General features: G+C 36.6%; 1 protein-coding gene across 3 annotated transcripts in view; it reads right to left on the bottom strand.

Moving 5' to 3' along the window:
• The window catches only part of LOC131161701 (uroporphyrinogen-III synthase, chloroplastic), a 37,710-nt gene that overhangs the window by 9,338 nt on the left and 14,097 nt on the right, over window positions 1-14,275 (bottom strand). For all 3 annotated transcript variants that reach the window (XM_058117648.1, XM_058117647.1, XM_058117649.1), the window contains exons 5-6: window positions 5,157-5,252; window positions 732-787 (exon numbers count right to left, since the gene is read on the bottom strand). In XM_058117648.1, coding sequence (XP_057973631.1) covers window positions 732-787; window positions 5,157-5,252 — 152 coding nt within the window. The remainder of the gene's footprint in view (window positions 1-731; window positions 788-5,156; window positions 5,253-14,275) is intronic.

Genomic DNA, 14,275 nt, shown 5'->3' with positions numbered 1-14,275 from the left:
TTCTATCTCTGGAGGCTTTCTTCACAGTTGATCTTAGAGGATTTCAAAGGTGTATAAGTGTCGGGATTTTGTGACATTCTAGATTTGCTGTTTTTTGGGTGGTCTGGCAGGAGAGAAATGCCTGGATTTTATCGTGGGTCATCTGTGGAGGTGCTTTGGTAGTATAGGATTGTGCTTTTAGCATCCTAGTGGGCAGTCTCTACTTGGTGCTTTGGCAATATGTTTTTTCTGACATTCAACAGGATTGGCACTTGCTCATGACATCAAACTTATATGCATACATGCCTGAAACCTTCATTAAAATCCAAATTGACACAACCAGGTTGTTGTGAAGATAGATTACAACATTGCAATTCAAAAGGACATGATAAGACTCGTGTAAAATCCAAATTGACACAACCAGGTTGTTGTGAAGATAGATTACAACATTGCAATTCAAAAGGACATGATAAGACTCGTGCCAATCAAATGTTAAATTTTCAATAAGTTTAAGTGGTTGAGCTAGTACAAAAAACAAGTTAGCACCACATGTAATGCCTCTTACATCCATCATTGACAGCCTACCCTACTGAATTTTAGTAGTTCTATCACATAATTAAGAGTAAACACCAGGATGAGATACATTAAGGGGCACTTTTACTTTTATTGTGAAGCACAATGAAATTATAAATTGTAAAAACCTAGCCAGCAAAAATAAAGGGTTATCATTTACCAGGATCAAAAGATTTTACCGTTGTGTATGTATTCAGCCTTGTGACCTCAAATCCACGATTAGACAAGCCTTCCTCTGAAATAAACAAGCCCAGATACCCATCAACGTTATTGATTTCCCACAAATTCAAATTACACATAAAGAACATAAACAGCAAGCGTAATATTGCAGCCAAAACATGACAAATATAGATGCAACATCACACACACACACACACACATAGAGGTACGTGCATACATACATATATATATATACACTCTTTCTCTTTCCAAACAAGTTATTTGATAGAAACTTTACAACATAAGAACCTTGCTAGTTACCAAAATGCCAGAAAACTCAAACCAAAGAAAAAAAAAAATTCTTAGCATTGGAATTTAAAATACCAAGCAGGAATATCAAAACACAATCTAGAAACTGAAAGTTTCTACACTGAATTCATGGGATTGAGAAGTTTCTACGATCAAAGCATATTAAACCACAAACAGTATCCCACCACCATGTATTAAAAACCATAGTGAGAATATTGTTCTGGTAAATATCATATTAACCCTCACCATAATTTGTTTCCGTGACTGCCATATTCGTCTCCCTGATGTTGCTCATGAAGAATACAAGTGAGCGATTTTTTAACAACATATTGACTTACTTCAGTAAGCTGTTGAGGGTGGGATCAATTTTGTTCAGTGAAGGTTATGTCTGAACTACTCTCCCTCAATTTACTTCAACTTTACATATTTATCCATCCCTCACATCTCATAAGAAAGATTCTTGGATTCTGAGACTATCTGAGAGATACATAAATTAGAGCAGTCAAGCATGTCAGAATCTAAGCATTTTAATATGCATGCCTAATGCAGATGACTTATCACTGTATGTCAAAAAATCAATTACGGTCTGTCATCGCTTCAATCTCTATGAATCCATCCAGGCTGCATGCAGCTCAGAAGCAAGATTTATTATTTTTTCTTTTTTTTCTTTTTTTCTTTTTTTGCAGTTTCATTTGTATGGAATGATGTCCTACATCAAGAGGCATCAAAGCAGAATCTGATCTGACACAACAGTTCAAATTTTGACAGGGTTATGGTTTTAACTTAAATCACACAGCTGTAAAATTTTGTTGACAAGGTGGTCGGTGAGTTTCAACATAAATTGGCCTTCCAACACCAACATCATCACCAACAACCATTTTTCCTTCCCCCCTTTTGATCATCCTCCATTTACAACGGCAGGGAATATATATATCTGCTGTCTATTCCTGTTGCATGAAGACCAGGTCGCTAACCTCAGTCAAGCCAGGCCAGGGCAGTCAACAGCAACCCCCCTGCACCAGTTTGAATGACATTTCAAAACTCAAATCATGGGACAAATCTGACAGAATAAAGTTTTCATTGCCACTCTCCCCATTGTAAAATTATTCATCTCCAACTCAAGATTGCCCTTGAGACAATACAAGTACCAGCAAATTATTTACTGGATTTGTTCAAGTTTAACCACCAGAAGCCAACACACAGAACCTCATCGTCTCATCATCGATGACCTTGCTAGAGATCCAACACTCGCATCTTGCAGGAGACCCATATCACATGGAATTTTCACTATTGGACATAGTCCCTGCTCCTCCATCTCAGCATCTTGTACCCCAATCTTTGCTTAAGACCCTATTCATCTAATACCTTAACCATTTCCTTCTATCCTTTCCAAGTAACTAAACCTTGACGTGACCCAGGTCCATAACCTAGACCCATCTAACCAAGCCTTGGCTCAGTCACCAAACTCTTCGCTGAGCCCAGCCACATATGCATAACTGCTGCTTTTATCTGTCACAAAACCCAATTGTTTGACTTGACCAAGTAATAACAGTCTAACCAGCTCTCAGAAGGTGGGGTAAAGGAGTTTTTCGAAAAAGAAAACATAATAATAGTGATTAGTTCCTCTTTTGACAGCTAAGATGGAAAAGCTAGACTCAAAGATGATCAAGATTGAATCTATGCTTTGCACTATCATATACATCATTCATCTTGGTTGGGATATAAAAACGTTCACGTATTTAGAAGAGTGGGCCTTCCTTTGAGCCCAAGAGAAAGAAGGTAGCCTACAAAGCAGAAATAGCTGACGCTGTAATTGAAGAACCACCTAAGGAAATAATAAATGTGTCAAAATTGGAGCAAGCCATAACCTGTTGGATTTATTATTCTAGCTAAACTTGTTAACTGAACTTTCAGTAGCATCTCCACCATACTCTTATTTTGCCTTTTTTTTACAAGAAAAGGAGATGGAGATGAGTTCATTAAATAAATAAAAATGCACAAAAAATAGAATAAGAAATATTCCTTTAAAAAAAAAAGGAAAAAAAACAAAAAAAAGGAGAAACAAACAAGGGGAAGAATCAACGATCAAACTAACAAATCTAAGCCACAATCCCATTGAATGTCAGACAATATCACTCCTTTAAAGCAACCAGCACACCAAAGTAAAGCTAAATAATGAATCTTTTCTCGTAACAAAGAAATATTCAACTTCTTCCCCATAAATATATGCACATTACGTTCCATCCATAATCCCCACAACACCGCAAAAAGTGCACATCTCCATAAAGCAACAGCATCTTTGCTTTTATCAAACCAGAAAAAAAGATGACCAACAAATTCCCCACCGAATCTGGACAGACCCAACTTTCTCCCAATAGGTCAAAAAGTTTATACCACACCTTCCAAGCAAAATCACAATGCAAAAACAGATAAGGAACTGTTTTTGAACTATCAAAATACAAGCATACATCAGGAGAAAGTGCCTTCGAAGGTCTCTTAATCTAGTGTTAACTCTATTAAGAACAACTTGCCAGATAAAAGCCTTTATTGTTTAGGAAACTTTGGCCTTCCAAATTATTTTATGAAGCAGAAAAGAGAAATTAACACTAGTCAAAAGATCAACAAAAGATTTACAAGAATAAACCCCCACCCGCCACCAAACCCTCAAAAAAGAAAGAATCTAATGACCAGGAATGATTATCGGCTCCAAAGGAGAAATGACAATTTTCACTTTGAAGTGAGAAAATTGAATTCGTATCCTTCAAGCCAGTTGGTGATCTTGGCTTCTGAACCGTCTGATAATAAAATTCAAGGCCAAATTCTTTCACAATATTTTTATAATTTTTATCATTTTCCTGTTTTTCTATTAAGAGTATTTTTATTGGGATAATATCTTTTAAATTCTACAATATTATTAATTAGGAAAATAGTATGTTTTACTTATCAAGGATTCCTATTTAGATTCTAACATGCAGTTATTTAGGAATTTAGTACATTAGATTGCTTAAGGTTTGTTTGATATCATTTCTGTTTTCTGTTTTCATTTATGTACAGTGAAGAATAGATTATGACAAAAAATAATAAGTTGTTTAAATTTTTTTTTTTACCATTTATCAATTGTCAAGTATGATAACATTGTTATTCTAGCACTAAACTATAAGTTTTGAAATATAATAATTAATAAAATAATTAATACGTTTATCACCATACTTTTTAAATTTGTATTCTCTTTTGTATTTTTATTATTTTATGTATATCTTTTAATTGTTATTTGATAAATAAATAAAAAAATAGAACAATCAAAATTTTAATTTGTTTAGTTTTAGAAATATTAGCCATGTTGCAGGTTTTCAGTTTTGTTTCCAGTTTTTTAATTTTCATTTTCATTTTACATAATTTTTTAATGTGATACCAAACGGCCCCTTAGATTCTAAAACTAGGTTTTCTAAGCATCATAAGCACACAAAGGGCCCCTTTGTATTACTTTTGATGGGCAGTTGAAATGGAATTTGAAATTATGATAAGACGCTCAACCAGCATCATTGGCTCCAATTTTTTCCCTTCTAGAATCAGCATTAAGCAACCCAGAATCCTTGGCCATGAAGATCAGTCTGTGAATCATACTTAGAATTTTTGGCCATGAAGATCAGTTTGTGAATCATACTTTATTTAATTAACTTGTAAAGGAAAATTTAACTTATAAGCCACCTTCATCTTTTAATGTTGCATACAAATTTTGCTTATAGCTACACCCAGAAGCCATCACCATACATTCCAACTTCCTCAATCAACTAAAAATAATTCACAAATTATTTGTTCTAGTACTTTCATGTTTAATAGTACCAAAAAATCCACCTGCATATCTTCCAATTTTCTGAATAATCCAATTCAGAAACCCAGATTGTGAGGGTCAGTCTGCAAGCACTACCATAATGGATTACTTTTCAATATAACTAGTCAATTCATCACTTCCTTTATCATCATTGTCACAAGTTGCATCATTCACTGATCTGATCATGCCCTCTAGAACAAGTTTTAAGCTAATTTCTATGGGCATTTTGGTACAATAAAGCAGGATTAAATTGCAAACTTTAACAATCAACGCACTGAAGATAAACCAAAAGTACTGCACATACCAATCTCACTGCTAGCTTTTGCAGAAGCTGGATATAAGACAGTGCATTTTTCATTTGAATTTTTTGGAAGCTCAGAAGCCAAAACCCTGCCCGTAGCTAACAAAAACAGAAACCGAAAAAAAATGAAGTCAAGTTTCTCATCTACCAACAATTAATCAACTGCTCAGAAAAACAAACACAAACTATGATTTTAAAAGGATAAAGTAAAAAAAAAAAAACTAACTGGACTTCACCTTAATTACAAACATGTACCCATGTCTTGAGATACCCCACTTTTAGTCCCCCCCCCCCCCCCCCACCATTAAGCCATCTATAATCGAACAATACAAAATAAAAAATAAAAAAGAACCAAGTCATAAGTCCCACATGGTGCAGTTTGCTATATGAATCCTTTTCCATCAACTTAACACGATCATGAGCTATTTCCTCCAACAATTTGAGGCCTATTAAATCCTTGTTCACCGTCTGATTCCAAGTTATTTTAAGTCTGCTCACCGGTGCACAATTTGGCCTAAGAAGAAGAAGAAGAAGAAGAAGAAGAAGAGAAGCAACAACAGCAGTGGAGAGACAGAATAGAAAGAGAAGAACAGAACAGAACAGAACAGAACAGAGGTGAGAGACAGAATTAGAAGAGAGAAGAAGAAGAAGACGAAGAAGAAGAAGAAGAAGAGCAGAACCTGTGGGAGAAAGAGAGAGAGAGAGAGAGAGGGAAACTGCAATCTGATTCAAACAATAACTGTACAATAACTTACATGTCCAGCACTTATACCCACTGCAAGGGTCTTAAATTTCAGTTTTGACTCAAACTTTGAAGCTCCAAAAGTACAGAAATTCTGATGGAAATTTTGATTTTGATTTGGAGAAATTAATGGAAATCAGTAGTAAAGCATGTAATTCTTTTATGAAGCTTTGGAAATAATTAATAGACATGATAATGAAAGCTTTAGGACTAATATATTACAAGTAAATACATCTATGCTGTGTATGAGGTGGAGAAGTTGTAATATAATATGTACATCAAACATAATTGTAAGATAATGTACATTAAACATATTTAGTTAATCAGTTAATACAAATGAAATTCACAAATCATTTAAAAATTATTTATCATACAAATAATGATAATTTAGATATCAATGGTTAAATAAAATGTTGTTGTAGGTTTATTTTTTCATATAATTTCAAAAGCACTTGAAATAATCTTTCGTTTTGATAAAATAGATAAAATAATTTAAGAGAGAAATTTCACTTCACTCCTAAATCTCTCATTTGAATTTTGAGGAAATTTCATTGCATAGTTCAAATTTCAACAAGTTTCGCTAAAATTTCGAGATTTCGATAAATTTTGGATGATTCATTGAGATTTCAATGGAAATTATGCAAGATGGAAATTGACTGCCATTTCGATTTCAAGGGTCGCAAAAACCGGAAATTTCGACAATTTCGCGGAAATTTAAGACCATGCCCACTACTAACTAGAGCACATATTTACATAAAAGCCCCAATAAAACATGAAATTGCAAAATAACCCTAAAATACTAAGTACACAAAATAAACCTAAATTGACTGAACATCTAAAATAACAAGCTTTCCCAAACTAACACATAAAAACCTAGATACAATATGAACATCTAAAATCGTCCATTGGTGGTTCTCCATCAAACTCCCCTCATTAGAGAAAACTCAACCTCAAGTTTTGAAATGGTACAGTAGCTTTAGCCCCATGTGAGGGAACAAAATCAAACATGTAGGCAAATCAAAAGAAGGCACAATCTGTGTTGCATTGTCAATCACCATTGGAAAATATGCAGTAGATTGTCCAACTGCATGTATCATAGAAGACTGCAATGTCCTCTGATAAAATAACAAGTCCTCCAAACAAGAAATCAACTTAATTTCCAAATATATGGGCAGCTCAAGCAAATATGCATTTGGTCCATACTCTTAAGATGATGGACGACATTTCACTAGATTTGGTTAAGGATAATGAAGAGGGAGAAGATGAAAGGGATGGAGGCGCAAGTTTATTGGATTGAGGATAAATAATCTCAATGGGATTTTCAATAATAAGTTCCATGATTGAAGAAATTTTCAACTAACTCTACAACAGCCAAACATTCCTCGCTCTTTAGGTTAGAAATGGAAAATTGAGGTTGAAGAGCATGGTCATTGACAAGCATATCTGTCCTAGTAGTTGGCAACTAATCTTGCTATTCATTGCAAGTTTCAACAACCAAGTGTGATGACAAATCAAGGTCCATCTCTGGCCAAGAGGCCGCAACAGTGCTTAGGGTAACTAAAGACAAGTCTACAACCTCATTTTGAGATGAGTCATGACTCATCTCAACAAAAGAATCAAAAAATTGTGCACTAGTTATTTGCATGTCATTTATGTAGTCATGAGATTCTATTATGCAACAATTTGGATGGACACTTTTGATATCCTCAACAAGTTGAGTTTTCTCTTGAACATCTTCGGTGGGCATAGGACTACCTTCTAACCATTGAGAAGATTCATAAATCACATCCACTGAAGAATCAAAAAATTGTGCACTAGTAATATGCAAATCATTTGTGTAGTCATGATACTCAATTACGCAAGAATGTGCATTCACACTCTTTATAGTTGATTGTTTATCGCCAACAATTTGAGTTTTCTCTTGAACATCTTGGGAGCATAGGAATACTAAGTGATTATGGAGAAATTGATTTAGAATGATGAGATTCTATAAGATAGGAAGTGGTGTTATAGATTGGTAGTTGGAGAAATCTCTCAGCTTCAAAAGCCATGTGGCAAGCCTCATATAGAGTAGTGGGATATTTTTGAATTCGCATAATCATAAACCTTCTGATTTCATCGCTCAACCCTTTCTTGAACAAATTTACAATTCTAGGTTCCTTACTGAGAGCACATCGATAAATGAGATCTCTAAATTTAAGGTAATAATCGGTGACACTAGAAGAAAGTTGTGTCTAAGACTACACAGTTGGTCCAGTAATTATTGAGAATTGCCAGCAATGTAGGAACCACATATACGGTTTTTACTCATAGCTTTTTTTTTTCAAGAAAAAATACGGGCTGATGCAAACTCAAACAAGTACCAAATAGATAAGCAACATTAAATCAATTTCTATGGAGTCCAAGTAGTGTAAGTCCATACAATGTTACCAAAATCTCCTTGTTATGACTTTGTACTATCGAGATTTCAAATATTTCACTTCAACTTCTCATAGACGCTTCAAGAACAATGATAGCACACTGATTTTGCCCTCCAAATATATGAACTAAGCAATCCAAGATTAGTTTCTTCATATCAACATCAAAACCTCACGGAGGAAAACCAATTTGTTGCAGTAAAATCTCAAAACACAGCAACTAGGCCTCAATTTGGATGTTGGCAGACCTTCAAAACTCTGAAATTTGCTCGAGCAGCCCAAGATTAGGCAATATTTCACCTTAGGAATGTGAACCAATCTTGATACTTAAATTTTCACTCAGAAAGCTTCAAAATATCACATAAAATATAAATTCTCGAAGCTGGAATGGAAGCAATTTCTCGCGAATCTGAGCAAAACAGGTCAAGCCCGGCAACTTCCCCATGCACATGGCCGGCACGTGTGGCGCTTGAGCCGCCATTAGGGCTTCTCCAGCGATGAGCTTCTGGGTGCAAGCAGATAAGAGGGTGGGGATTCCAGTGAGGGTGACAGTTCAGGCAGAAAATTACAGGAAATGGGGGATTTAGGGGGAGTCGGGTGGAAAATTTTCAGCCGTAGCATGGCGCTTCTCTGGTGAACATATGGCGATGAAATTTTGAGGGGTGGTGTTTTGAGGGTGTCTGATTTGGGTGGTAAGGGAGGTGTTGCAGTTTGATTGGTGGAAATTAGGGTTTCGAGGCCCTGGGGCACGACTGTAATTTCCTGGAAAAGTTGCAGGATGATGAATGTTTTCTTTTCTGGGATTTTCCTACAGCTTCTGAATTGCTATTGCAACAATGAAGCTTGATAGTGTGGTCTGATGGAAGAACAGCAACAGGGAAGTCTGGGACTGAATCAAATTAGGCTCTGATACAATTTGATGTAGGACAGATATTTGAATTTATATAGATAGAAGTGAAAGAGACAGAACAGAATAGAAAGAGAAGAACGGAGAAGGGGATGAAAAGAACAGAACAGAGGTGAGAGACAGAATTAGAAGAGAGATAAGAGATGGAAGAAGAAGAGTCGAACCTTGGGAGGGGGGGGAGACAGAAAGGGAAACTGCAATCTGATTCAAACAATAACTGTAAGAAGAAGAAGAAGAAGAAGAAGCAGCAGTGGGAGACAGAACAGAAAGAGAAGAACAGAGAAAGGGGCGAACAGAGAACAGAACAGAACAGAGGTGAGAGACAGAATTAGAAGAGAGATAAGAGAAGGAAGAAGAGCTGAACCTTTTGGGGGAGGAGACAGAAAGGGAAACTGCAATATGATTCAAAGAATAAATGTACAATAACTTACATGCCCAACACTTATACCCACTACTAACTCAAAGACATATTTACATAAAAAGCCCCAATAAAACAAGAAATTACAAAATAATCCTAAAGCAATTAAATACACAAAATAAACCTAAATTGACTGAACTTCTAAAATAACAAGCTTTCCCAAACTAACATATAAAAACCTAGATACAATATGAACATCTAAAATCCTCCATTGGTGGTTCTCCATCGCTGCCCATATCTTATCTTATAGAGGTGCTCTACCCAACTGATGGGGATCAACATGCACCTAGAGTATCTTTCGCAGATATTGTGACATTTGTACAACCACCCGAAGTCCACTATTGGATGTGAACTTTATTTGCAGCAATTGAAGCTTCTCTTGGAAGCTAGCTTGGAAAGAGGATGACAACTTGCAAGCCAAAGAGTCTTGGTTTTTCAAGAAGCATGACAACTTGCAAGTCAAAGAGTCTTCTTTTTTCAAGAAGCATTTATTTCATTTTAAGTTCCTAGACTCCACTATCATAAGTATTCTAGTTCCTAGGCACCTATTTCCTATGACAAACTGTTTCCTAGGAACCTCATTACCTATGTTTTAAATGTTTTATTTTTTTTTTGTATTTTCTTTAATATCTTAAGAAGTCATGTGCAAGTCATGTGCAAGCTCATGTAAGGCTATAAATATGTCATCACTTGTATTGTAAAAGGTATCTTGGCATTATCAATTAAAAAGGAAACCTTTGCTTAAACTTGTGAATCTTGTTCCTCTCCTTGTAAGTGAGTAGTGTGAGGCTACATTCTTTCTCCCCAGGGATTGGGTGGTGCGAGACCACGACAACATCAATGCCATCATCAACACTACACACCCACTCCTCTTTCATAGCTCACAGCCACAACCTTCCTCAAGCGTCATTCTTGTCTCAAGATTCCTAAGGATCAACAAGCTTGTTCGTGATGCGATCAAGTACTCGTGTGTCTTGGTGTTTGTCATTCCAAACCTTTTAATAAGCTCGTTTCAATTCCTTGTCTGTGACCATCTAAAACAGCCCCTAAAGGTACCTTGTAAGCCTTGAAACTCTACCCAAACCCTTGATTGAAAAACCATGTTCATTCTCTTTGAATCTTCCTAGATTTTCAACATGAACATGCTTGCTAGTACCATGCTTAGGGATATTTGATTTGTACGCTAGGGCTTGTGATCTAAGACTTCTAGTATAACATCTTTTAAAGTGAACTTGATTACTTGAATGAAATGATCAACTAAGGGCTTTTAAACCAAATCATATATGTTTTCAAAATCTCAACAACTTGTGATCAATAGAATATGTTTGTGCTGTTCATGCTTGGTTAATTCAATTCTTCCCATAGATTGTGATATTGTGTGCATGCAACAAAGAGGGTCAACCGTAGGACTAGGGCTACTTAGAACCGTCCTACATCACATTATTATCGGAGCCTAGGCTAGGTTCACATCTGCCCCTACTTTGTGTAACCAAACACCATTCCAAAGGCCTGCTCTAGTGTTGGCCGAATCCTTCCACAAAGCCTAGGATGTTTACTTGAGCCGGGAATCTTTACCGAGGTCATAGGACTGATGTTGAGAGAGATGCCTCAATAGATGGCCTTCAAGATCAAGTTCGTGACTTGAATCAAGAGCTAGTTGAGATCGGCCAAAGACTAGATAGGTTGGAAGTCCAACTAGTCCATAACCCACCCCAAGACAATTTAGAGTCGTCCCTTGAGCAAGGCAATGATGATGAACAGCCTAGAGAGCCACCTAAGCCTCCTAGAGAAAGACCTCCTCTTCCTCCACAAAGGCGAGTGAATCACCAAGATGACTTTTTTAGGAAACCCCCACGTCATGAGCCTTATGCTCAACATTAGGGAGATGAGAACTATGACGTTGATGACTTTCAAGGTAGGAGACTTTACCGTAGGGACCATCATGATCCTCACGAGAAATGTGATGAGGCAAGTGAAGATAGAGGCCCCCACCTATGATGGACAAATGGACCCTAAAGTCTTCCAACTAGTATAGGACGACTGACCCTTATCTGGTTAAGTTTGCAAAAATGAGGTTGACGGGGCAAGCCAAGCTCCATTGGTTGAATGTCGAGAGACAAGAGGCGAGGTTAGAACATAGGCCCATTAAGCATTGGGACCTAATGAAGGATAGGTTGATGAAGAAGTATGTACCCCTTAGCTATAGAGAGCGCCTTATGGATCAGCTCTACAGTTTGTGTCAGGGTAGCATGACCGTGTCAGAATACATGAGTCAATTCGATGAGTTGCCTATAAGATGTGGTGTCTATGAGACTGTTAGTCAGCAAATCTCCCAATTTCGCATAAGATTAAAGTCTGAACTAAGGAGAGAATTGTTTCCCCATCACATTGAGTCCCTTGAACAAGCCTATAATTTAGCTCATGACTTTGAGCAAATGAATAAAGGGCCCATGGGAAAACAGTTTGGTCTCTCTTCAAATGAGTCATACTCCGAAAGGTACAAAGTTATGACAAGTCCCAACTAGCGCAATCAGGTCAAGTCACCTCTCGAGGGAGCAATCCCACAGTCCAGCAGCCTATGAACAAGGGAAAAGCACCCATGACTGGATCTTCTCACTAGAGTTCTGGCAATGCAATGTGTTTCAGGTGCCATAAACAAGGACACTTTACCAAACAATGTCCCATCAGGAACTTGGCACTTGCTAGGGAGGATGGTGAGGATGAGCTTAAGAAGGATCAAGTATATGTTCCTGAAGTTGTACCTAGTGAGGATGAGTTGTCAAGTGAGCTAGATGAGAGTGCCAAGTTGAGTGTGATGAGAGGCATTATGATCATTCCCAAGGATCAAGAGGACTGGCGTCACACTTCTATTTTCCATACTGACATCAAGTGTGGGAGTAAAAGTTGCAAGATGATCATAGATGGTGGTAGCTATATGAATGTTGTGTCTAAATCCGCAGCTAAGAAGTTAGGATTGAAAGTTGAGCCACACCCACAACCATATAAGGTAGCTTGGGTTGATGCCACCACCATGCCCGTGAGCCATAGATGCAAGTCCCTATTAAGATTGGTGATTATGAAGACAAGATTTGGTGCGATGTCCTTCCCATAGACGTTGCCCATATTTTGTTAGAACGAACATGGTTGTATGATTTGGATGTCTCACATAATGGGCGTGCCAATACTTATTCCTTTAGGTGTAATGGCAAGAGAATTGTTTTGCGTCCATTAGAGCCAAAAGGTGAGAAAAAGAAGAAGGAAAGGACAAAATCTAGTGAAAAATCATTGAATATCATGAGTAAAAAGCAGTTTGAGCAAGAGAGCCGAGTCCATTACATCACTTTTGTAAAACCATGTTACAAACATGCAAAGATGTTAAAGAAAGCCCCCCACCACCTTCCTCACCAAGCAGAAAGATGGCTTTACACTTCACAATTGAAGTCAAGTTGATTGATGAATTCTTCCTATGCTACCATCTTTGCAACAACAAAGAGTTAGCAGCCACCAAAGCCTCATATGCGAGCAAATTGTCCAATCTCATCCTAACCCCTTGATGCATGTTTGTGGAGCCACAATCTACGCAGTCCAATATAGGTGCGGTCTTTCGATCATTGGCATTAGGCAGCTACCCTTCAAAAACACAAAGAACACCTCCACCTCTTTTCCTCCTCTCCTGAACACAAATCATGAAGCCCTTGTTTGGGATCTTCTCCAAAGATAAATGTCTTCCAAAACTATTCCTCTCAACCACATCATATTAACAAAAACAAAAAAACAAATTATTTGAGGCTTTAGAAGCTTTGACCCGCATATTTGCGACTTTTGTGAAAAGAAAAGACTGTAACTCTTTAAGAAAGATGGAAGAGGCAATAGTTATTCTTCTTCGTAATTTTGAAAAATAGCCTCTCTTCACAAAATAGGGAAAAAAAAAAAAGTTACCTACAAAACAATTTGGCCTCCCCCATTAACGCAAAGAACACAAATGATGCACTCAATCAACTTAGCAGAAAAATAACTTAATCGAAGGAGCAAAATTGACATCAAAGATTCACAACATTGGCTCAACCACAGCCACATGGAAACCATTTGACTTCTGAGATAGTGCAGATTTTGCGTCATCCTTTTTTGCCTACTTTCCAAAATTTACTTAGGCCTCCCTAGACATTTCCATCACCACTTTACCAATTTACTCAATGAGATATAAATTATGGCTTTCAAACTTTTGAAAATCTGTACAAAATTAAACTTAAATATTAGCTACAAAAGTATTCAATGCTTTATACATATTAGTTGTATTTGCATAATTACCATATTTAATTGATTCATGAATTTCACTTATATTAATTGAATGCGAATGTCTAGTATGATCATTACATTATATTTATTGCACCTCATACACTACATACCTATCATTTATGTGTATTATTTATAATATTATAGCTCCAAATCTTCCATCATTATAATTATTAACAATTTCTAGTAACAATATATGTTGTTCCATAAAATTTGTCATGCTTTGTTATTAATTTCCTTCAAAAAAATTCCATAATTTTGAAGCCTTAAAATTTTATTTGAAATCAAAATTTAAAACCTTGGTTATGCCATAGTTGTGAATCAAGTAGAATCGATCTTCGCCTT

This window comes from Malania oleifera, chromosome 8 (assembly GCF_029873635.1).
Source record: "Malania oleifera isolate guangnan ecotype guangnan chromosome 8, ASM2987363v1, whole genome shotgun sequence".
NCBI classification, from domain to species: domain Eukaryota; kingdom Viridiplantae; phylum Streptophyta; class Magnoliopsida; order Santalales; family Ximeniaceae; genus Malania; species Malania oleifera.
Note: the sequence above shows the minus strand (reverse complement) of the source record. Positions and strands in the feature narration are given on the sequence as shown.